This window comes from Sander lucioperca, chromosome 11 (genome assembly GCF_008315115.2).
Source record: "Sander lucioperca isolate FBNREF2018 chromosome 11, SLUC_FBN_1.2, whole genome shotgun sequence".
Taxonomy (NCBI): Eukaryota; Metazoa; Chordata; class Actinopteri; order Perciformes; family Percidae; genus Sander; species Sander lucioperca.
The window spans coordinates 7,132,076-7,153,749 of NC_050183.1; the positions used below are offsets into that span (position 1 = coordinate 7,132,076).

The 21,674-nt window shown below is 39.2% G+C and overlaps 1 protein-coding gene, 2 long non-coding RNA genes and 9 other non-coding genes across 17 annotated transcripts in view; 11 read left to right on the top strand and 1 right to left on the bottom strand.

Annotated features, from left to right (window-relative positions):
• osbpl9 (oxysterol binding protein-like 9) overlaps nt 1-15,201 on the top strand; it is a 38,884-nt gene extending 23,683 nt beyond the window's left edge. For 4 of the 6 annotated variants that reach the window (XM_031307101.2, XM_036007216.1, XM_031307105.2 and 1 more), the window contains 19 exons: nt 1,066-1,113; nt 2,354-2,383; nt 2,478-2,528; nt 3,096-3,134; nt 6,213-6,306; nt 8,142-8,246; nt 9,286-9,445; nt 9,689-9,801; nt 9,995-10,113; nt 10,267-10,352; nt 10,472-10,652; nt 11,136-11,220; nt 11,532-11,642; nt 11,741-11,804; nt 11,882-12,022; nt 12,152-12,230; nt 12,443-12,534; nt 12,649-12,784; nt 13,054-15,201. In XM_031307101.2, the coding sequence (XP_031162961.1) occupies nt 1,066-1,113; nt 2,354-2,383; nt 2,478-2,528; nt 3,096-3,134; nt 6,213-6,306; nt 8,142-8,246; nt 9,286-9,445; nt 9,689-9,801; nt 9,995-10,113; nt 10,267-10,352; nt 10,472-10,652; nt 11,136-11,220; nt 11,532-11,642; nt 11,741-11,804; nt 11,882-12,022; nt 12,152-12,230; nt 12,443-12,534; nt 12,649-12,784; nt 13,054-13,128 (1,809 nt within the window). In that variant the 3' untranslated portion in view covers nt 13,129-15,201. The remainder of the gene's footprint in view (nt 1-1,065; nt 1,114-2,353; nt 2,384-2,477; nt 2,529-3,095; nt 3,135-6,212; nt 6,307-8,141; nt 8,247-9,285; nt 9,446-9,688; nt 9,802-9,994; nt 10,114-10,266; nt 10,353-10,471; nt 10,653-11,135; nt 11,221-11,531; nt 11,643-11,740; nt 11,805-11,881; nt 12,023-12,151; nt 12,231-12,442; nt 12,535-12,648; nt 12,785-13,053) is intronic. The other 2 variants (XM_031307102.2, XM_036007215.1) reach the window with 1 other exon arrangement.
• Nucleotides 96-18,948, bottom strand: LOC116055268. Its single transcript, XR_004106247.1, has 3 exons — nt 18,838-18,948; nt 3,212-3,217; nt 96-107 (listed from the first exon to the last, which is right to left on the bottom strand). It is a non-coding gene; the product is annotated as an uncharacterized LOC116055268 (long non-coding RNA).
• LOC116055503 lies at nt 16,466-16,546 on the top strand. The gene has a single exon (XR_004106306.1). It is a non-coding gene; the product is annotated as a small nucleolar RNA SNORD74 (small nucleolar RNA).
• Nucleotides 16,663-20,897, top strand: LOC116055267. Its single transcript, XR_004106246.2, has 13 exons — nt 16,663-16,839; nt 17,029-17,076; nt 17,277-17,310; nt 17,808-17,852; nt 18,214-18,257; nt 19,131-19,176; nt 19,375-19,422; nt 19,623-19,656; nt 19,848-19,895; nt 20,078-20,148; nt 20,334-20,360; nt 20,622-20,684; nt 20,792-20,897. It is a non-coding gene; the product is annotated as an uncharacterized LOC116055267 (long non-coding RNA).
• Nucleotides 16,879-16,960, top strand: LOC116055511. Its single transcript, XR_004106313.1, has one exon. It is a non-coding gene; the product is annotated as a small nucleolar RNA SNORD79 (small nucleolar RNA).
• LOC116055508 lies at nt 17,129-17,210 on the top strand. Its single transcript, XR_004106310.1, has one exon. It is a non-coding gene; the product is annotated as a small nucleolar RNA snR60/Z15/Z230/Z193/J17 (small nucleolar RNA).
• Nucleotides 17,574-17,654, top strand: LOC116055505. The gene has a single exon (XR_004106307.1). It is a non-coding gene; the product is annotated as a small nucleolar RNA SNORD74 (small nucleolar RNA).
• On the top strand, nt 18,081-18,143 carry LOC116055510. Its single transcript, XR_004106312.1, has one exon. It is a non-coding gene; the product is annotated as a small nucleolar RNA SNORD75 (small nucleolar RNA).
• On the top strand, nt 19,216-19,297 carry LOC116055509. Its single transcript, XR_004106311.1, has one exon. It is a non-coding gene; the product is annotated as a small nucleolar RNA SNORD79 (small nucleolar RNA).
• Nucleotides 19,475-19,556, top strand: LOC116055507. Its single transcript, XR_004106309.1, has one exon. It is a non-coding gene; the product is annotated as a small nucleolar RNA snR60/Z15/Z230/Z193/J17 (small nucleolar RNA).
• On the top strand, nt 19,696-19,777 carry LOC116055506. Its single transcript, XR_004106308.1, has one exon. It is a non-coding gene; the product is annotated as a small nucleolar RNA snR60/Z15/Z230/Z193/J17 (small nucleolar RNA).
• Nucleotides 20,471-20,545, top strand: LOC116055502. The gene has a single exon (XR_004106305.1). It is a non-coding gene; the product is annotated as a small nucleolar RNA SNORD47 (small nucleolar RNA).
• Nucleotides 20,898-21,674: the final 777 nt, after the last annotated feature.

Below are 21,674 nucleotides of genomic sequence, written 5' to 3' on the forward strand. Positions count from 1 at the left end.
TTTGCCACTCACTTTTACATATTTGGCTTATTCTATAGAGGCAATATAGTACATTTGAACACATTTCCACATACTAATGTATTGCAAATTGCAACTTATAATTTACACTGTATCTGTATATGTATCATATACATACATGGCTTGCATTTAAATCTGTGTCATGATCTTCTTTTATTTTGTCTCTTCATTTGGGTATTTCTTTGCTGAGCTCATCCTAGACTTTAACTAAACAGAAGTTATCACAAATAAGATTTGTGGTAGCATGGTGATAAAGCAGAATATCATTAATTTAAAGAAGCAGTGGCATATTACCACAGGCAGAAAATCTTAAAGGAAACACTGCAAGTGTCCTTCTTTGGTGAGAAGAACTTGCTACTTGCCACCACATTATCTCAAGCCACATCATCTGTACAGATTTACCTTCTCATTTCAATACTCATTTGACTGTGTACTAGAGCCCGGCCGATTTATGGGTTGGCTGATAAAATATTGGCCTATCGCAGACATAAAGCTATCAGCGTTTATGTTGTTGAATATGCGATGATATAAAAAAACAATCTACAGAACATATGATGCAGAAAACGATGCTTAAGAAATGTCATTACGTAGTTCTTTATTTAAATGATCAGCAATTGACTGATACTGAACATACAGTACTGAGGTATATTTAGCTATTCATTTCATAATTATTTATTCTTTACTTTCTCAGCGATCATTTCTGGAATTGTATGACAATGTAACATATTGTATGTTTAATGTATAATAATGTTAAATGTTCTTTAGTAAAGTTATTTGTTTAAGAAAGCAGCCTTCTGAGTAACTTTGCAGAGTCGTATGGGTGCCAAATCGGTGCACAATCTATATAAAAAAAGTCAATTTTCTTTCCAGGTCAAACACTCACTATATCGGACGCCATTTTGGTAATCTGCGAACTTTTTCCCCTCTAAAATCGGTATCGGTCTCAAAAATCCCATATCGGTCAGGCTCTACTTTGTACCCATCTTAACTAATATTCCGTGTCTTTTTTTCCATTTTCACCTCTTTTTCGCTGTCACTTTCGCACAGCTGTTTGATGAGAAGATCAAGGACTGCAAAGAGGATGAATCACGCAGAGTGAGTACCAGCAGTGCAGCTCTGTCCTCGTGTCTCAGCTCTCTGGTCCGCTGTTCTCGCTGTCATTAGAGCCGAGGCTAACAGCGGGAGAAGCAGGCTGACACATAGTGCTTATAGCTGTCAGCATGATATCATACAGATGTTTGAAATCTGTCGCTTGTCAGTATTAAGCCATCAGAATATTTTTAAAGGTTATTGCATTGGTTAAAAAATGACCGTCCATTATGACCTGTTTCTCAGCATTTGTATTAAGAAAATAATTTACCTTTGTCTTTGTATTTGAAAAACTAACAAAATGGTTTAAAACGATTAAACAACTAATCATACGTTTTATTATTGATTAATAATTTTGTCTGCACAATGTCTCAAAATGGAAAGAAAATACCCATTATAATTTCCCAGAGCCCAAATATGATGTCTTCAGATGGCTCGTTTTGTCCCAGCAGCTGGCTTAAACCCAAAGATATTCAGTTTTACAATTATATGTAACCGAGCAAAGCAGCAAATCCTCACATTTAAGAAGCTGGAACCAGAAAAAAAGTTAAACTTTTTGCTTGAATAATGACATTATTAATCAATTATCAAAATAGTTACTGGTTCGTTTTCTGTAGAACAATGAATTGACTAACAGACTGGCACAATTAGCTCTGTAGCTAAATATGGGACATTAAGGGCATCAGCGTTGGCTGATGAAGCAGAGGCCATGCTTGTGTATTAAAAAAATAAAAATGTATGTAATTGAGGGGCCATTGTTAGAACCAATATATTATAATTACATATCATAATTGGTTTGGGGTTAACATTTCTTTTTCTGGCTTTTTTAAGACCATTCAGTCCAAAAAACTAGTTTTATTTTGCGACTTATCATTTTAGTTTTAAGTTGTGTTAAGTTATCTTTCAGAGGTGTTGTTGTTGGGGGAGGCAGTTTCAGTGTCTCAGTTTTTTTACCAACAGCTGTGTGATTCACTTCCTCCCTGAGATTAATGCTGGCTTTTGGTCACTTTGACTTGTTTGTCACTGTGACTTCACCAATCTCTTCATTATGGGAAATTGTCTCGTAGATTTCCAAAGAACAAAAAAGTTGCTGCAGTAAGTTAAAATGTCATTACCTCAATGTTCTCTACTAATTGTGCTGTATTTACTGCCAAACTGGTTGCATAAGCACTTCTGTTTTTGAACTTTGTATTTGTTTTTTGATTTGCTGTTGGATTTTAGAGCCTGTTTTCTTTTCCTTTTACAGAAAATTGAAAATTTGAAGGAGACTACTTGTGTAAGTCAGAACTTAACACATTTTCCTTCCTGTCTTTCAGTTTGCAAGTCAGTTCCTAATTATTGAACTCCGTTTCTGTCTCTTTTTTTTTCAGAGCATGGTAGAGTCCATCAAACACTGTATTGTACTGCTACAAATCGCCAAGGTAAACACAATATGTTTGATTCATTTCTCTGTAGTTTGGTCTGCTACTTAATCAGACCATATCACCATAATCATTGTTCTTGTGAGACCACACCAGTGTGCACTGTGTGTTTCCTTACATGTGTCTCTGGGGTAGTTCCCTGCTTACAGTTGCTATCTGGGTCACTGGTTGATGAGTGTGTTGCCTGGTACTCGTTTCATCACATGTTCTATTCAGCCCTTGAAAAGGAAATGAAGCCATCATCTCTGCTTCATGTGGTTGTTAGGTGAAACTTGGCTTTTTTTTAAAACTTGGAACACTTTTACTCATTCCAGGAAACGTGTAGATTACAGGTTGGCATGGTAGGGTAATCCTGTTATTGATACTGAAAGAAATGATGGGAGGATTTTACCGTGTGATGAAAGGATTACTGCGTGTGGCAAATTGGTGAATATTATAGCTCCATGTTATGATGAGAGGGATGGATCCCATCACTCTCCACACAGCATACGCTAAGGATGCTTTATGAAATGACTCTTCAACCTTCCTACCACAAGTAGTCTAACATTGTCTTCTCAAAATTTTAAGGACCAAAGTAACGAACAGCAACACGCAAACGGACTTATAGTAAGTTTGACATTCTCCGTCCATGACAAAAATTCAAATCAAACAAACTGCTAACTTTCTTTTCTTGCTTAATTTACTCTCCACTGTAGAAAATCAGATTAACCAGACCTATTTAGTGCATGCCATCTAATTTGTAGATACAAGCTCTTTAGCCTTATGTTTTCCACAACTATCCTGTTGATTTAGTTAATAATTTTCTGATTTCATCTCAGATTTAAATTCTTTTAGTAATGGTTGGGAACTATTCTTTTCTTCATACAAATGTGTATGTGTGTGTAAACTTTTAATCCAGAAAATTAACATTGTTGCAGAGTATCTATGCCTTAGACTATACATGTGTGTGTGTTTGCATGCCTGTATATATTACAATGTTTCACATCACTTCACCCACTAATTAGAAGCATCTAATTTACCATTGATTTATCGTGTACACACTGCCTGCTTATTGAACCATCGGGCACTTATAGCTGGAAATCCATCCAGAGAGAACTTTACTGTCTCTGCAGGTGCCATGTCTTCATGTCAGGGGTCACATAGTTTTGCATGTTTTTACCACAAATCACATAGAATTAAAACCTGCATTAGAACATGCATCAAATTGATAATCCATCACAGTAAACATGTAGTCTTATTTATTTTAAGTAAACTGTGACTCTGACCTTGTGACCCATGCTTTCAGCCAAAAAGGACATTTTTTCAAACAGTCCTGGCTCACAACAGCATTGCCATGCAATCGAATGCTACAAAAGATTGAAGGTGGACTATAAATGAACTAAACTGTGATGGGTTACATATCTATTGTACAGGTTGATTTTTATACCAATGCAAAGATTGGGGAAGTGGCCGAGTAGAAAGGAAAGCGGGAGGGAGGTGGACTGTATAATGCAAGAAAAGTGAGGACTGAAGGGCAAATGAAACATGTACTACGAACTTAGACCACTCTACAGTAAAGAAAACCCAGTGGGTAACTTCAAGGTAAAAAAATCAATCTAAAACCTTTCAGTATGCTTTGGAAAATGTGAATGGTTTGTTAGTAATGGACTGATGCAAGGAAAAATTCCAGTGTGGTCCTTAAGGCAAGAATCTCACAGGGGACAGCTCATAGGCCTGCACTGCTCTTATAGTTGACTTAATCTCAGTCATTAAGGGCAGTATTACATAGCATAAATAGCACAGCTTATGCTCTGTCTATACATTGAAATGGACATTTTTATATGCCATAAGCTTTGTGCTAAATATATCTTTGCAGCTAAAGAACTTCTAAACGTCTGTCGTTTTGCCTGTATGCCAATAATGTGGAGCAACAACAACAGATGCACTGTAGACTTGAACCACTAGCAGCGTGTCAAGCACTGCACCATCAGGGGAATTGCCGTAAAGTGCAGGAATCATTTAAACTGAGCACAGTGCACCAGAACCCTGTTCAGTATTTATCTGTCAAAATATTTGATGTGCTATGATTGGTTTAGGTTTGCTTTGCTGCCCTCCTCCATTGATATTAACTTCACTAAAAAAGAAAATATATCGATCATGATGACAGTGCTTAAAGCCAACTCTTTCCCTCCGCCTGCCTTTGCTTTAGCTCCTGCTTGCAAGGCCACGGGCTGGTCCCACTATGGCCGACCAATATTACTGTAATTGGCTATAATTAGTAGCCCTCGCCTTACTTTTATGGAGGCACGTGGACCAGGCAAGCATCAGGCACTGCGGAGGGGAGGTAGAAAGGAAGGAATAGAGGCAGAAAGCTTGAAGATAAGAGAGAAAAGTGTGAACAGAAGGGGAAATGGAGCAGAGATGTCAAACTAAGCTTCCCTTCAATGAATGTTCTACCTCTGATCATAACTTGCCTTTCGATGACACACACAAAGAAAAAACAAGCTCAGAGAGTAATTAGAGGAAAAACAACCATGACTTCCATTACAGCTCTTCTTCCTCTGTAGTCCGTGTCTTTTGTAACATACTCAAGTGTTGCATCATGGGATTGTGGATGCCTATTGTCTACTTCCTGGTATTCTAGTTCAACTGTGATACACCAGCTTCTGTATTCACACAGCCTTGTGTCAGGTCATGTTCTTCTGACTCACTGCCTGTTCCTGTTGATCTCATATGACTTATTTAAAACTTCTCCTGAAAAAAAAGCTGTACAAATCACAGATTACAGATCAAGTTTTGAGTAATAGGATAATACATCTCATTGACTTGATCTAATTTCAGTGCCACCAAGATCCCTGAGGGTAAGTGAAGAATAAGGGTCAATATGATTTTGCTGTGGCACGTGTCGTCATCTGTGTTCCTGTCAGTTGGGTCATTGGTGCCAGTGACCCTATTACACGAGCCAACAGGCTGCTTTTTATGCGTGTGTGCCGACGTGTGTTTTTGCCAGTATTTATATGCATGAACACATGATGTTAAGGTGGCACTGATGAGGGCAGGCCACTGCAGATAAGAACGTCCCTGCTGGTTTTTACCACAGGGAAATCAAGAGCCAGAGAGTTAAAACATGTTACAGATTTAGTCTGCAGCCCAGTGGAGTTAATTAACTGCTTTTTGGACTGGACGGTTGCTCAGATGGGCTGTTGGTTATTGTGCAAAGCTACTGCGGTGTTGTTGGTTTTATATTGATTTGATTAATCAAACCTGGAAACACTCTTTCCAGGAAATGAAGTGAATGGAAATTGATCTGCCCAGGCTGGGTGGTGTATATTTTATTTCACTGTTCTTGTTGTCGCATAGGTATACCATTAAGCTGATATATAACCAATACACAAACTGAAGCTAGTGCCCAATTGAGGGTGAGAGCTTACTTTGACATTGGGCTTGAATGTTAAAGGAAATGGTGTTTCGTTGTGGTTAGCACGTAGGTATATGTAGGTTATAGATGTGGTTAAAATAGGCTAGTCGTACTGTACCTGGATATTAAAATCCAGGGCTAAACTCTCTTTTGCAGTATTGGATTTTAACCTCAACGTTTATTGTCTGTTAAGACAACATTTTAGATTAGTAAGCAGGCAGTGAAGTGGGTGTGCTGTTGTTGCAGCAAGTGTCTGATGTGTTGTTGTTTTTCTTTGTTTCCTCCAGAGCACCATAAACCCAGTGGATGGGATCTACCAACCCCCTCTGGACCCTCCTGTAGTCAACACCACGATGCCAACACAGACCACACTACCCACAGGTACTAGACATCTGCCTTCTCACCATTTCCTATACACATGTAGACAACTGTGTTGTGTTCATGTGCTTGCTGTGTGAACACGTCTGTATATACACTCATAGACTTCACACACCCAACTTCTTCCAGGGAGCTTGACAACAGCTCCCCCTGTTGTTCACACCTTAATCTCCTTCAGTTGAAGGATCCAATAATGTTGATGTTGCCGCAGACAGTTGTCCGACATGCTTGCCGACAAATGCTTTTTTAAATCAAAGAAAGACTACAGTGAATACTCTGTCATATTTTAAATTCTACTGGTTCACTGTGATATTGAAGACAGTGGGATGACAATATTGACCGATCATTCAGGGTAAATAAATTGATAAATGTACTAAATATTCGTTTAGTGTTTGTTAGTTAAGTTACTGGCTGTTGAGGATCTATAGCAGGGTCCAGTCGCATGATATCCATTATGGTTATCACGTGTTAATGTAATTATATTCCATTTCAGAAATAATTCTCTCTGAAAATGGATGTATTAATGTTGTTCTGTTTTGAAGCAGATTCCTGTCCTTCAGTGTAATTGTGTTTTAAGTCATTTTAGTCAGAAAATAATTGACTAAATGTAATCGCACGGCATGACTAAGATCGGACTAAAGTTTTGGGATATTTTGGTCATATGACTTTGACTCGACTGGTGTGAAAATGAACCATGCAATTTAGGTTTATCGGTGTTTTTTGCCCCCAACGGCTCCTTCCAGGCCGCGCTGCCTGGAAGGCACTAGGATTAGGCACTGGTTATGGTTAGGGTTAAGGTTAGGGTTAGGTGCCTTGGAGGCAGCGGTCGCAACGCTGCCTGGAAGGAGCCGTTGGGGGCAAAAAACACCATAGAGCGCAATTTAGGCCATTCTAATTTCGGTCTCTTAATAGACTGTGTAATAGAGCTTAGATCGGCCCAAAAAATCAACCCTGAACCTACCCGAGCCCGAGCACGTTGCGTCCGAGACCGGCCCGGCCCGACACATTAACTGTAATTATGAGCCCAAGCCCGATTTAAACCCGACACTTTTTTAATACGTGGGCCGTTATAACTGATGTTCTCAACTACAATTCCGAGTTGTTTGAACTGCAGAAATCTGTTTAGAATAATGCAACAAGGACGAAGCATGTAAACTGCGCTGTTTGTTTATTCAGAATGGAACGGATCGCAAATGGATCTGAATTAAGAAACGTAAAAAAAAAAGAAACAATGATGAACAACATATTGTTGTCACTGCCCACGACTTGTTTAAACTGCGTCCATACCTCCGACTTTCCTCCACACTTGCTCAAAGGTAATTCTCCTGTTTTTCTTTTTTTCTTTACATCTTCAAGCTCCATGTTGCACTTAAGATACACAATACAGCACACAGCAGACCCAGTGTGATGCGTGCGAGAGGAGGAGACTCCGCGCATGAAGTGCTGCATTTTGTAACTGCAGCCTAAATTTTGTACACATTTGTTACTTTTATATAGCTTATATATACATATTTATAATATTTCTGATTATGGCATAGCTTTCTCCCCACCCAATTAGGCTAAATAGGTAATGGGGGAAAAAAAAAATGCTTGATCAAGGGTCCGGGCCTGGCCCGGCCCGAGGATAGTGGCGGAAAGTAACAGCCCGACCCGAGGTCGTGTCGGGCTCGGGCTTGGGCCGAGAATCTAAACTCTACTGTGTAATCCCCCTCACAACTGAAGCGTCTGTCTCAGATCATTTTCTCAGCCTCCTGGATTTCAGACTGCTGTTTTTAATGTGATTTGGCTTCATTTTGAAGCTTCAGTGCTAAATCATCCACTTTCTCTTTTTGCTACAGACGCTTCTCAGGTGTGTAAATCCGACCAACGCCCCTCCACGTTACAAGTTGGTCCCATTGTCACGGTGATGGGCAGTCTGCAGACCCCAACTCCCAACAGCACAGGTGAAAGTTCACTTCACTCTTATCACAGCATAAGGAGCTATTCCATTGCAAGGAAAGATCATTTGTTGTTGTCGTCGTAATTAATGTGAATCACACATTCCACAAGTTGCATACAAATGTGTTGTATTGCTCATTCCCTCAGAAACCTCAGCAGCTTCAACGGGAAGGAGGTTTTGTTACATCATTTGGAGAAAGAACAGTTACTGAATCCCAAATCACATACTTTTTACTTTTTACTTTTAGTATGTACTGCAGCTGCCCTTACAAAGTACGTACTGTTGCATGCAGTTTGCATACATTTAAGACATACTACTTCTTCATAACATTGCACCTTGAACTTTGTTTGACCCTCTTGCTCATATATGCTGTGCAAAAGATTGTGGGTCAGAATAGCCAGAAAAGCATGCAGGCTTGCATACTGCAAAATCCGACCGGATACAGTAGGACATCCTGGTATTTTTGGCATACTGTATTTGACATACTATGTATTGAGACATACTCAACCTTTTTCTGGCACGCAGGAAGTGTGTGTCCTTATCAGAATATTATTATGTATTGTTAGATCCTTTAATTTGCAAGCAACATAAAACTAATGCAATAAGAACTCAACCACAAGAGCAAAAGTAATAATACCATGAATTATTTCTGTGCTTCTCCACCCCAGAGTGCCTGGTCCACGGACATAGTAAATTAAAGAGCCAAGTAGAAAAGCAGAGGTCCATGCTGAGGCAGCAGTATTAAAATGCTGCGCTGTGCACTAAGGAGACAGGCTGCATGCTCAAGAGCACTGTCGATATGCTCTGCAGAGGAAGCCGTCACTATTTCAAAGACGGCTGGATGTTACTGTACACAGCCAGCTGGACCGGGCTCAGAAATGAGTGCTTTAGTTAAACAACAGACTGTTGATTTGACCATGACCTGTATATTGTATAAATAAATATGCCTTATTAATTAGATCCATAAAATGAAAAGAGAAAACGCTACAAGACAACGCTGACACGACACAATGTTTGATTTATTTATTCTTTTCCTTTTTCAGGGAGTGGCCAGTCAGGCCCCAGCAGCGGCGTCGCCTCCCCGGCTCACATCCCCCTCCTCTCGCACTCGGTGCCAGACTTCTCCTATTCCTCCAGCGAGGATGAGTTCTACGATGCTGACGAGTTCTACCAGAGCAGTACTTCCCCCAAACACTGCATAGAGTGAGTAAAGTATCACTCCGCTTCACTGCAACCAACACTCTAATGCAGTGAATTTATTGTTTGAAACCAACACTGTTATAGCATTTAGCAGGTCAGGTGGAAAAATGCAACTTGGTGCCAATAAAAAAAATCAAGTCTGAGAAGTTTAAAACACAATTATTGCCTGTGAAATCCTTCTCACTCTCCATCTCCTCATCTCTCCTGCTTCCTGCCTCCTTTCTGTTCCCTCTATCTCCTCCTCAGTCCCTCAGGGCCTCAAGCGTCCTCACCTCTCACTAATGAAGCAACAGCGTTGAAACGACCAGACACCACCGAGTCCCTCAACTCGTCCATGTCTAACGGCACAACCGATGCAGGTAAAAAGAGACCGCACACAAGACACACACACACACACAAATGTGTTACAACAACTTTTCCCAAATGTTTTGTGCCTCTTTTTGCATAAAACACAAAGTTGGAGCTCTCTTTATCAAATGGTAAAAAATTATGCTTTACATAACTTAATGTTATTACAGCCATGTGAGACTTGTCCTCATCTGTTGTCTTTAGACCAGTTTGACAGCCACGATGACCGCGATGATGAAGGTGAGGGCGAGTCTGTGGAGGAGCACAAGAGCGTCATCATGCATCTTCTCTCTCAAGTTCGTTTGGGCATGGACCTCACCAAGGTAAAGAACACTGGCCAGCATTGCTTAGTTATGAGTCTGGCTCCCTCCACGCTCCTTATTTTACTCACTAACATCATCTGTGCAAGCTGTTTTCTTTTGAACAACCCACACAGCAACAGTTTTACAGTTTTTCTCATTCGTTATATTTAACAGGTGGTACTGCCTACCTTCATCCTGGAGAGGAGATCTTTGTTAGAAATGTACGCAGACTTCTTTGCACATCCCGACTTATTTGTAAGGTAATTGTCCTCTCTCTTATTGGTGCAAGCAATTGTATCACACAGATATTTAAATATATCCAAAATTCAGGAATGGTAAAATATGAAGTAGTTTTACTCTCTCATGTGACTTCCAATAGTATCGCTGAGCAGCCAGAGGCCCGGGAGCGCATGGTTCACGTGGTAAAGTGGTACCTGTCAGCTTTCCATGCAGGGAGGAAAGGTTCAGTGGCCAAGAAACCTTACAACCCAATCCTGGGAGAAGTCTTCTACTGCCACTGGGATCTGGCCAGCGACACAGAGGAGCCTTCCCCACTCACGGTGAGACCACATGCCTCTGCAGCCCTTGCTGGTTCTAGACTATTTGTGGACAATTTGAATAAACTTCTGTGCTGGGAATAAAATCAGCTAGCATTTTAATTTTTCAATAAATTTCTCAGATTAATGTTACTAGTAACACAACTTTTACACATCCTTACTAAAGTTCATATTTAGTTCATGCTGGGTTTATTGTATATCAATATGTGTACTTTGACTAAAATGCTGTTGTGGACCTATTAAGCTCATTGAGACTGTATTTGGTTATACAATTGAAATTGACTGGAATTGTAAGTATAAGTACCTTTTGAAAACAGTAAATGGAACAAACTTTGTTCTTGGTTTCCTTTTTATGTACATTTCTACATGCACCATACCTTTCTTTTTAACATTGTTTACAAAGTCACTACAATGAATTTGTTTTTCATATTGTAGCATGGAAAAACTTGTCTATTCTGACTCCCTTTTCTGTCCTCCACCCTCCAGGAGACAGTATCAGAAGGTCCAGTACCGTGGTCTTCATCCAACAGTGTGTGTTTTGTGGCAGAGCAGGTCTCTCACCACCCACCCAGTGAGTGTCCAACCTTCTTCTGCTGAGTGATCACACAGCACTGCCAAAATCTTTTGACATGTGTCAAGAAAACAATGATGGACACTAACTGATCATTTTTGAAAAGTAGTAGTAGTATACCAGCAGCCACTGATTTTTTTTTTTTTTTTTTTTTTTTGTCATTACCTCTTTAAAGGCCATGCTATTGATCACATGCTGAATGAGGATATCTTAATCTTGCTTATTGCTTGTTTGCTTCATTTTCTGGACTATGACTAAGTTGCTGCTACTTGTCTACAATCTCTTGAGTATTTCTTCTCTTGTTTCTGTAGTTTCTGCATTCTACGCAGAATGTTTAAATAAGAAGATCCAGTTCAACGCTCACATCTGGACTAAGTCTAAGTTCTTAGGCATGTCCATAGGTGTCCACAATATTGGCCAAGGTACTTAAGAGCGCTGCTTCATACACTCCAAAATATGTACACACTTTACTGTCACAACTTTATGTAGTTGTGATAATTATTTGCTGGTCTTGTTTCAGGTTGTGTGTCGTGTTTGGAGCATGATGAACATTACATCCTCACCTTCCCTAACGGATATGGCAGGTGCGTGCGTGTCATCACTTTATTACATCTCTCTGGTTTTTAATATGTGCGTCACTGAACTGAGTTTGTCTGTTCAGGTCGATTCTGACTGTTCCATGGGTGGAGCTGGGTGGGGAGTGCAACATCTCCTGCTCCAAGTCAGGCTACAGTGCTAACATCGTGTTCCACACCAAACCCTTCTACGGAGGAAAAAAGCACAGGATCACTGCTGAGATTTTGTAAGAGGAAAACGTTGAAAAAATGCACAATTGTACAATTTTAAATCACACTTCAAAGACTGACTATGGATAAAAGAGTCTGACCTTTTTATTAACATATACCACAATTCTTTTCTATTTCTCTTTCAGTTCACCTAATGATAAGAAGTCTTTCTGCTCCATTGAAGGAGAATGGAATGGAGTGATGTATGCCAAGTGGGCAACTGGAGTGAGTCTTTTTTTTTTTTCCATTCTCCTTTTCTTATTTTTCGCTGTGGAGGGTACATATCAAATTAGACAATAATTACTTAGGGCAAATTAGTCATCATTTATTAGTTGAACCGAAACAAAATGTAGACATGTATTACACTGGGGAATAACTACTAAAGGGAGGAGCAATACATTACAACATGAATAAAGGTGTTTTGTGTGTGTTTCTAGGAGAACACTGTGTTCATAGACACTAAGAGGATAGGCATCATTAAGAAGAAAGTGAGAAAGCTGGAAGACCAGCTCGACTACGAGTCCCGAAGGTGAGAAATGAAACTGGTTTCTAGAAAGACTTGCATATCATGGAACCTAGGATCCAGAAACAAAGTCCTTCACTCAGAAACAAACTCTCTCTTTTCACCCCTTCAATTCGCCAGATTGTGGAGAGATGTGACGTTGAACCTGAAGCAAAGGGACATTGATGCAGCAACAGAAGCCAAACACCGGCTGGAGGAGAAACAGAGAGCCGAAGCCAGAGAGAGGAAGGAGAACGAGCAGCAGTGGGAGACCAGGGTGAGACTGTCTGTTCTTCAACTTCTAGAAAGAACTTGAAAACTGTGTGATAATAGACTACACGCTCACCAAAATGTTGAGACATTAACGTGCATCTTCTCACCTGTAAAGCCCTGTATATTGTTGTTTTTGAATGTAAAATGACTGAATCTGAATACAACAGAATGGGGTAACATGAGCAAACATAAATTGAATTATGCAGTTTCATTTTAGGATAAATTTCTTTTCAATTTAAAAAAAAAAAAATGTTTTTGCTTGTGTTTCTGCAGCTATTTCACGAGGACGGGGAGTGCTGGGTCTATGATGAGCCTCTATTAAAGAGATTAGTCACTCAGAGGCACTGAGAGGACTACGCACACTCTGATACACACACCATACATATGCATAAAGAACTGCACACACAACAGAGTCTTCATAAGAACTCTTTTGCAAAACCACTTCTTTTCCAAGCCTTGGAATGACTGACTTATGATTGAATATGTACACAGCTTTGCATTTGACTGTAAAACAACAATATGGAAATGAATGAAATCAAACGGAAAAGCATCTGAGATGTAACATGAAAACTAGTAAAGCTCCTCTTATTTGGGCAACGTCACTTCCACCGCCACCGATGCCCGCCAGCACGAGAGTCGGGAGCGCAGAGTGGAGATGGGAGGTCGACACTTCTCAACTCTATCCGTCAGCTCCACGACCACACCCTTCATCAGCTCCATGGGACGAGCAACAGCAGCACTCATTTCCTTACACAGTACGCTTGTTTTGAGGGGGGGGGGGGGGTAAGGGCAAGGGGTGTGTGGTTGATGGTGTTGAAATCAAATAAACCTTGACAAATAAACCGGCGCTCTACATCTCAGGGAATCTGGTGACTTAAGAAAGAAAGCTGCTGCCCCCTCCGAGAGTCTGACAGCCTTATAACAGTGGAAGGGATGAATCTTAAAGGGGTGGGGGAGAAATTCTCCATTTGCCTGCAACTAGTTGTAACTGTTGTTTATATATAGATATACATATGATGGATATATAAATATATATATTCTTTTTTATTTTCAATGCTCTTTTTGTTTGTTTTTCTTTCTGGCAATAGTGTACAAATATTTGAGGATATGAATTTGATCTTTAGGAGTCATTCCATTTACCCTTTTGGTGTTTTGTTCCCATTTTAAGTTAACTTTGCTGCTTATTTGGTCCTTCACACGGTTCTGTGTCTCAAGTGTTATCCAGAAGCAAAGCCCTACATAAGCCATAGCATCTAAACTCACTGATTGGGAGAGTTGTGATAGATTTGTGAAATATATGCAATCTAGAGAACATTGACATTGCCTGTCAAAGGACAAATTTGGGTGTCCATTATGCCAAAAATGTTTAGATAAAAGGCTAAAGGGACTTTCATCTGGGCAAAGAACAAACAACCCTCTAAAAACGTTTTCATGTTACCTGAAGGCATTTATAAACAAAGGAGTGTTTTACATATTTTTGTCTTTCTGGATCGCTGGTTCATGATGAAGACGTAAGGCTAGGACGGAGTCTGTAAAGTCTCCCTTTTTGTTCTGCACATCGCCTGTCTGTGTTTCCTCTCCAAACCCACAGATTTCAGAGTAGATCACCTTGATGGTTTCACGTGTTGTCAGAGGGTGAGGACAGTGAAAACAAAGGAACCAGAAACACTGAAGCTGTTTTCATAGTCCTGCTATGAGTCCAGACTGTGTTCTACCGGTTCAGTTTTCTTGTAAACTCAATTTTTTGTCCAATGTTTTTTGAGATAACCACATAGAGGGCAATATTAATCCTACTGTACACCTCTGCTTTTTGAAACCATCATTCATTCTCTTATTTACAGCTACATAGGTTGGATCTAAATGCAATGATATTTGGATGAAATACAGAAATAAAACAATTTTCACCTGAAAACGCACAAGCATATCTTTCACTGCTGCAGTGAGCTCACAACAGTCCCTTGTTATCTTTGTGGTTAAAATGCAATATTTGATTATTGTCTGTTCTAGATATTTGGCCTGTATGAAACTGGTTGATTTAAATGAATATTAAAATACTTAAGTCTTAAAATCTATCAATTTGGTGAAGGGATCATACCCCTAGTGCTGTGTGCAGATCAAGTGAAAAATCTGGATTTAGTTGTAGCTGTTGAATTTATTCCTCTAAAGCGTACAAAAATGCCTTTAGAAACCAGCCAAATGAAATTGAGTGTCCAAGTTAAATTTATTAGTTTTTACTTCGTTTTTTCCTCCATGTTATGTCTTTGTAAATTATATTGAATCGTGGCCTTGCCATACATTTCAGTATCGCCTGATAGAGCGCAATCAAAATGTATTATTTTTATTTTATTTTGATTATAACCATTGATTGTATCAGATTTTCTTGTTTATTTATGCATAATATTAAATCTCCACGAGTTTATTCCTGCTAGAGTTTGTCATGGTTATTTCAGATGAGCATTGCCTCAAGTCTCTTTGCTCAAAACATTGTGCCAGGTTCAGAGAGGAAAGACTACAGGACAGTTGTATTTTTGTCTAGAAACCAACGAGTACTATATGCTGGAAAACACTAACTGGTGTCAATTAGTTCACAGTAATCTGAAAAGAACTTTATTTGTGAACACAAAAAAACTTCTTAAAACTACATTTTGACACTGGTCACCTCTACAACACATGGACAGAATAAGATTGGCTATAGTTATTAGGTATAATACAGGACCAGCCTTACTTGCGATTGTGCAATAATTCCCTAACAAATTTGTAGTTAATTAAATTACTAAAAAAGAATTGACACACAGTGAACCTGGGGCTTTTGAGGCCCATGGGGGTCTGGGGTCTGATGGATCTGATTAACAATTAACTTTGCCAATTGGAAATTCCACCTTAACCACTGAGTAAGCTCAGTAACATCTTATACAGACATCAGGATAACATATCAGAAAATCTGATGGGTTACATTAGATTCAGCATAATGTTGAACAAACAAATAGAGATTACATTTTTAATAAAACATTGTTATGTTGTTTCTTACTAAATTTTGTAAAATTTCACAATGCATTGTGTAATTAAAGTTTTGTTTAAGGTTATTTAATTTTCACTGACTAAGAAAAATAAAAAGCTAAATTCTAGGTCCACATAGTAGTTTTTTCAACCATATCTCACAGTCTTCCTCATAGGTTTGAAAGCCCCAGAAACAGTGAGTAAGTGGACCTTGAGTTCATATTATTTTTAGTCAACTACTGTTTAACGCGTCTCTGATTTAATTCAAAAATATATACCTAATCTTTTTCTTCTCACACGAATGGCCAGCAGAGGCGCTAGCCGTTGAATAAACTTTTCCCATCAGCCAGTGCGACATCCCCTATAAATAAGCTCCGCACCCTCTGCCAGTCCTCACTCCTCGGCTACCCACTAGGTGAATATGATGTCCTTATTTAGCGATATGATGGCTTTGTAGTTTGATGTAGTCAAATTATTGACGTTTAGCTGTAAACTCAGGTGGTGACATGCAGTTTCTATATTCGTTGTTCTGCAGTTGTGCTGTTTCCGATTAAATGTTTCCTAGATGGAAATAATGTAACCGCAGTAACGTTAGGCCTCTAACGTCACCACGTGCCTCATTGCGCGTGTTGAGATGCTAATTAGCAAAGGAGCTAATCTTCCACTTCTATCAAGTAACTGCAGTATTCCCATGACTATATGATGAAATAAATGTTGGTAGGGACATCTGAATCAATGTGAAGAATGCCAACATCTCTGACTGCATGGGACAAAGATTGAAATATTACGTTAACTTCTGGTAGATTTAGCTTGACCCTCAAACAGGCACACCTAGAGAAGCATAGTCTGCCTTATTCTGCACATTGTCCTTGTGCTGCTGTGATATTATTTGCTACTCTCGACAAGATGGATGACGATACTTCCAACCCACCAGTTGAATTATCTGAGGCACAGACAACTTGATGCATGCGTGTTTTTAAGATGTTTTGAGTGCTCATTTTATTGTGTTCCTGCAGGTGTGCTTACATTGGTTGGAGTAACTTTTCGGTGACATCAGAACAGGTAATGCACTGATTATTTTACCTAGATTCTCCTAAAACAAACTGTCAATGATGATCTTGTTTACAAAACAATGGGAATCTCTCTGAATAAGAGTGAAAGAATACTTTTTACTGATGCAGTAAATATGAGGGATGCCTAAATATGTCAAAATTTAGGTTTTTGCTAATAGCTAGCATTTTTGATGTGCAGGTGGTCTCCTATTCTTGGATCTAGTGCATTTTCTTGGACCAGTTGCTGGTGAGTTTTTAATTTTGTACTTCAAGTGAACATTTTTATAGTTCAAGCTGGTCTGATACAATGATGAGTGCATAGTTCAGCAGATTAAACCATGACGAATATCTATTGTCTTTCGCTCCTAGCTGATGTGTCAGCCTCAAAGACCAGTGAGTCCACTTGATTTCTGTAGCGTTATTTTAAGGTTCTTGTTTTATTTACAGAAACAAGACGGGCAGTACAAAAGGCCACGTGAAGGTGAGTTGAAAAGCTGTAGTCTAACAACCTTCATGATGCTTGATACATTGCGTGCATAGTTCAGCAGATTTAACCGTGAAGAATATCACTCCTCGCCTACTCGCTAGGTAAATTTAATGTCCTTACTTGGCTACATGATGTCTTTGTGTTTTGATTTAATAGTCCAGTTATTAAAATTTAGCTGTAAAATCAGGTGGAGACATGCAGTCTCTATATTCATTATTCTGCCGGTTTAAGCTTTAATATCCAGTAACTACAGCATTCCCATGACTAAATGATGAAATAAATGTTGGTAGGGACATCTGAATTAATGTGAAGAATGCCAACATCTCTGACTGCATGGGACCAGGATGAAAATGTAACATTAACTTCTGGTAAACTTGCTGCACAGCTCTTGTGCTCTTGGCTGTGAACGTAGCAGCTTACTATAGCTAAACTGCAAAGCGGTTGCAGTTTTGGTTAACGTTATTAAATGTAGACTTTCCTTTTGGTTGCAGACCTTTTGGCTGGATCGCTGTAAAAATGAAGGTGGACATTGGATGGTAAGGAATATGGCCTCTCGGAGACAACTTAAATTAATGTTCTAAGTAAGGTTAGTTTAGCTGAGTAATGACATGCATTTTCATTAACGTTGGCTAATTACAAAAGATGAACAGTGTGCAAAAGCCATGTAACTAGCTACGTGCTTTATTTTCTTTAAGATGAAGAGGTTTGGAACGGCATCAAATACTATGCTGGTTAAAACATTTATTCTGCTTATCCTAACTGGAAGTCGGTGATGTTGTAAAGAGTAGTGGACAGATGTGATATCTGAATAATTTCACACTGAGACTTCTAGTTAAGCTATACTTTATTAATTCCCAACGTGACCAGTATGGTACTAAAAAGGGTGTGTATCCACAGGTCTCGGGATGGCCAGAGACATGAAGAGACTGGAGCGAAAAGAGGTAATGTTAAGGCTTAGGTTTTACATTAAATGGCAGTTGATGGATTTATGCTTCTCTGAGGGATCCCTGATGTAGTTGAACATTAGGTTTATGTTTTAAATGGGTCTGCAACTTATGACTATCGTGCTTTATCACACAAATCCATTTATTTTTAATGACTTTATGATGGCCAGATAGAAAATGTAAAGCATATGATACTGTGCACTAGGCCTGCACAATTCAGGGAAAAATGTATTTTTTTTTTAAGCTTAGAATTGGTATAAAAAAATTTCTCACCAGTGTAATATTTATTGCACACATGAACCATGACAAAACAAATTGGCAAGTTCAATTTTTTTGGCACCTACAGCACAATACCACAAGCCTGTAAACATAGAGGCTTCAATTAATAAAGAAAATAAAGTGCATACTGGCCATTTAAGTACAGTAGGCTACCAAAATGGTGACATTGAACTAACTATGGCCCTGATACAGGTTCTATCTGAACTACTTGAACATGTCTTTACATAATTAAAATATGTCCATGTCAAATGCTTTAAATTTAAGGAAAAATATAAGTCAATTCCAAATTAAATCGAACAGGGGTGAATCAAGATCGCGTTTTTTAATAACTATTTATCGTGCAGGCCTACCATGCACACTTGAGATGCACATAAGCTGTGGCTTGACCCTCAAACAGGCACACCTAGAGAAGCATAGTCTGCCTTATTCTGCACATTGTCCTTGTGCTGCTGTGATGACATTATTTGCTACTCTCGACAAGATGGATGACGATACTTCCAACCCACCAGTTGAATTATCTGAGGCACAGACAACTTGATGCATGCGTGTTTTTAAGATGTTTTGAGTGCTCATTTTATTGTGTTCCTGCAGGTGTGCTTACGTTGGTTGGAGTAACTTTTCGGTGACATCAGAACAGGTAATGCACTGATTATTTTACCTAGATTCTCCTAAAACAAACTGTCAATGATGATCTTGTTTACAAAACAATGGGAATCTCTCTGAATAAGAGTGAAAGAATACTTTTTACTGATGCAGTAAATATGAGGAATGCCTACATATGTCAAAATGTGTTTGTGTTTTTTTGTTGCTAATATCTAGCATTTTTGATGTGCAGGTGGTCTCCTATTCTTGGATCTAGTGCATTTTCTTGGACCAGTTGCTGGTGAGTTTTTAATTTTGTACTTCAAGTGAACATTTTTATAATTCAAGCTGGTCTGATACAATGATGAGTGCATAGTTCAGCAGATTAAACCATGACGAATATCTATTGTCTTTCGCTCCTAGCTGATGTGTCAGCCTCAAAGACCAGTGAGTCCACTTGATTTCTGTAGCATTTTTTTTAAAAGGTTCTTTTATTTACAGAAACAAGACTGGCAGTACAAAAGGCCACGTGAAGGTGAGTTGAAAAGCTGTAGTCTAACAACCTTCATGATGCTTGATACAATGATGAGTGCATAGTTCAGCAGATTTAACCGTGAAGAATATCCATTGTCTTTCGCTCCTAGCTGATGTATCTACTGCAATTTTCGTTTAGGCCTCAGGTGTTGTATACACAGTAGTAATAATAATCTCTCTCTACCCATCCAGACATGTGAAACCTTGCTGCAGAGAATGTTAACAGCCATCCTTGTGTTGGTAAGTCCCTTAAATCACAGATTGTCATTGTGCAGCTAATATTCAGATGTGATGAATATGAATCAGGTCTCTGATCCAGTTGAGGAAGTTTGTCATTTAGTCTGATCTGGACTGTTTTAGGGAAATAACTGTACTCTTTATTCACATTAAACTAATTCGCATGAAACTACTCTTAATTGCAGATTGTGACTTCATGGAACACGAAGTCTTCAGTTGACATTGCCTTTTGGAGGCTGGTTTCATCAAGGATGAGGTAAGAATGCAAACCCTCCCACGAGATTCAAAATGACTTAACATGGGTTCGGTGATGTCTTAACAAATGTCTGACCTGAACTTTTATGTGGATGTTATCTGTTACTGAGTAACCCAGTGAATGAAACCTTAATCAACCAGTCAATGACTTGTAATAAGGTATTTCATTTCTTTCCCATTCTCCAGGAAGAGCTGGATCCGTAGGCTGACTTGGTAAGCATTTCACATCCTTCAGCTAGACTTGGTGCACCATGTTCAGTCTTCTATTGATGGCTGTTCGTTTCTGAATTCTGTGGGTGCCATAACTAAAACAATTGACCATTTACCTGTGATGAAAAGATTCTGCCAAATGATTTCTCTTGATTATACTCCTTACCGTTCCATTTATTTCTGAGGCTGTGTGGTCAGTGAACCATCTTGTCTGTTACTGTTCTCCCTGCTTTATTTTAATGAGAAATCTGTCTGTTCCCCAAGAATGCAGCAGTGAAGCCTCTTTGGCCCAGAGAAGCAAGCCTACATGGAAGTTTTTGCTCTAAAGTGAGTGAGGATGTTGTCTTGACAAAGTAAACTTTATATTAACATCCAAAATTGTGTGTTCTGCAGTCTATACGAAAAGCTAAATTAAAGTTTCTCATCTTTCTCAGATTGTTCTTTTGGATGGTGACCTGAGAGCCAATGGACAACACTAATGTATAAAGACTAATGTGTTGCAAGATGTCGCAATAAATACTAAAACAAATGCTGTGCCTGGTTGTCTCTTAAAACGTTGTTTACTGCTTTGAATAATGGCCTAATCTCTAAACTGTTTATGTAAATGACTTTCTGGCCTACACGTTAGACGATCCCTGAGTGGATGAATGGAGAACGAAGATTTTTACTGCTTTACTGTCAGAACTTGGCGCTAAATGCAGACAACCCAGAGCGTTTTTCCTCAGAATATATAAGTTGTAGACAGTACGAAGTCGGGGCTTAAAGTTACCTCCGTGGTGCGGTTTTACATTTATATAATACTTAAATACATTATACATCTCCAGGGCAGCATTTCAGGATCACAAATGGTTTCTTGCTTTGACGGATGAAACTAAACCACAAATCCATACACTTACTATGGGAAGATGTGGCCGCCAAGGACTGAAAAATGTAGCCAGAGGTTTCTCAAAGGTTTTTATATGCAGCAATTGGTGGAGAGAACAGGTATGGCAATGCGAGGCTACCATAGCAGCATCTTTTTCCATTTCTGGGTGCCTCCTGTGGGCTGCTGCCCGATATATTTGCCTTAATATGTACTACACGCTTCTTTGCTACCTTTTTATTCTATATATATTTTGGTCTGTATATGCACCTCTGGTATTGACTTTTTGTGTACATACTGGCGATGTACCTGTTTGCAAATTATAAAAAAAAAAATGTTATGGTCGGCTGCAGGGCAGAACCATAGACTGTATAAGGGCAGAACGTGGTGGTTGGCGTAATCAAAGCCCAATTCTTTGGCGTAATCCTCTGAAGACGGGCGGAGCTAAATGGCCG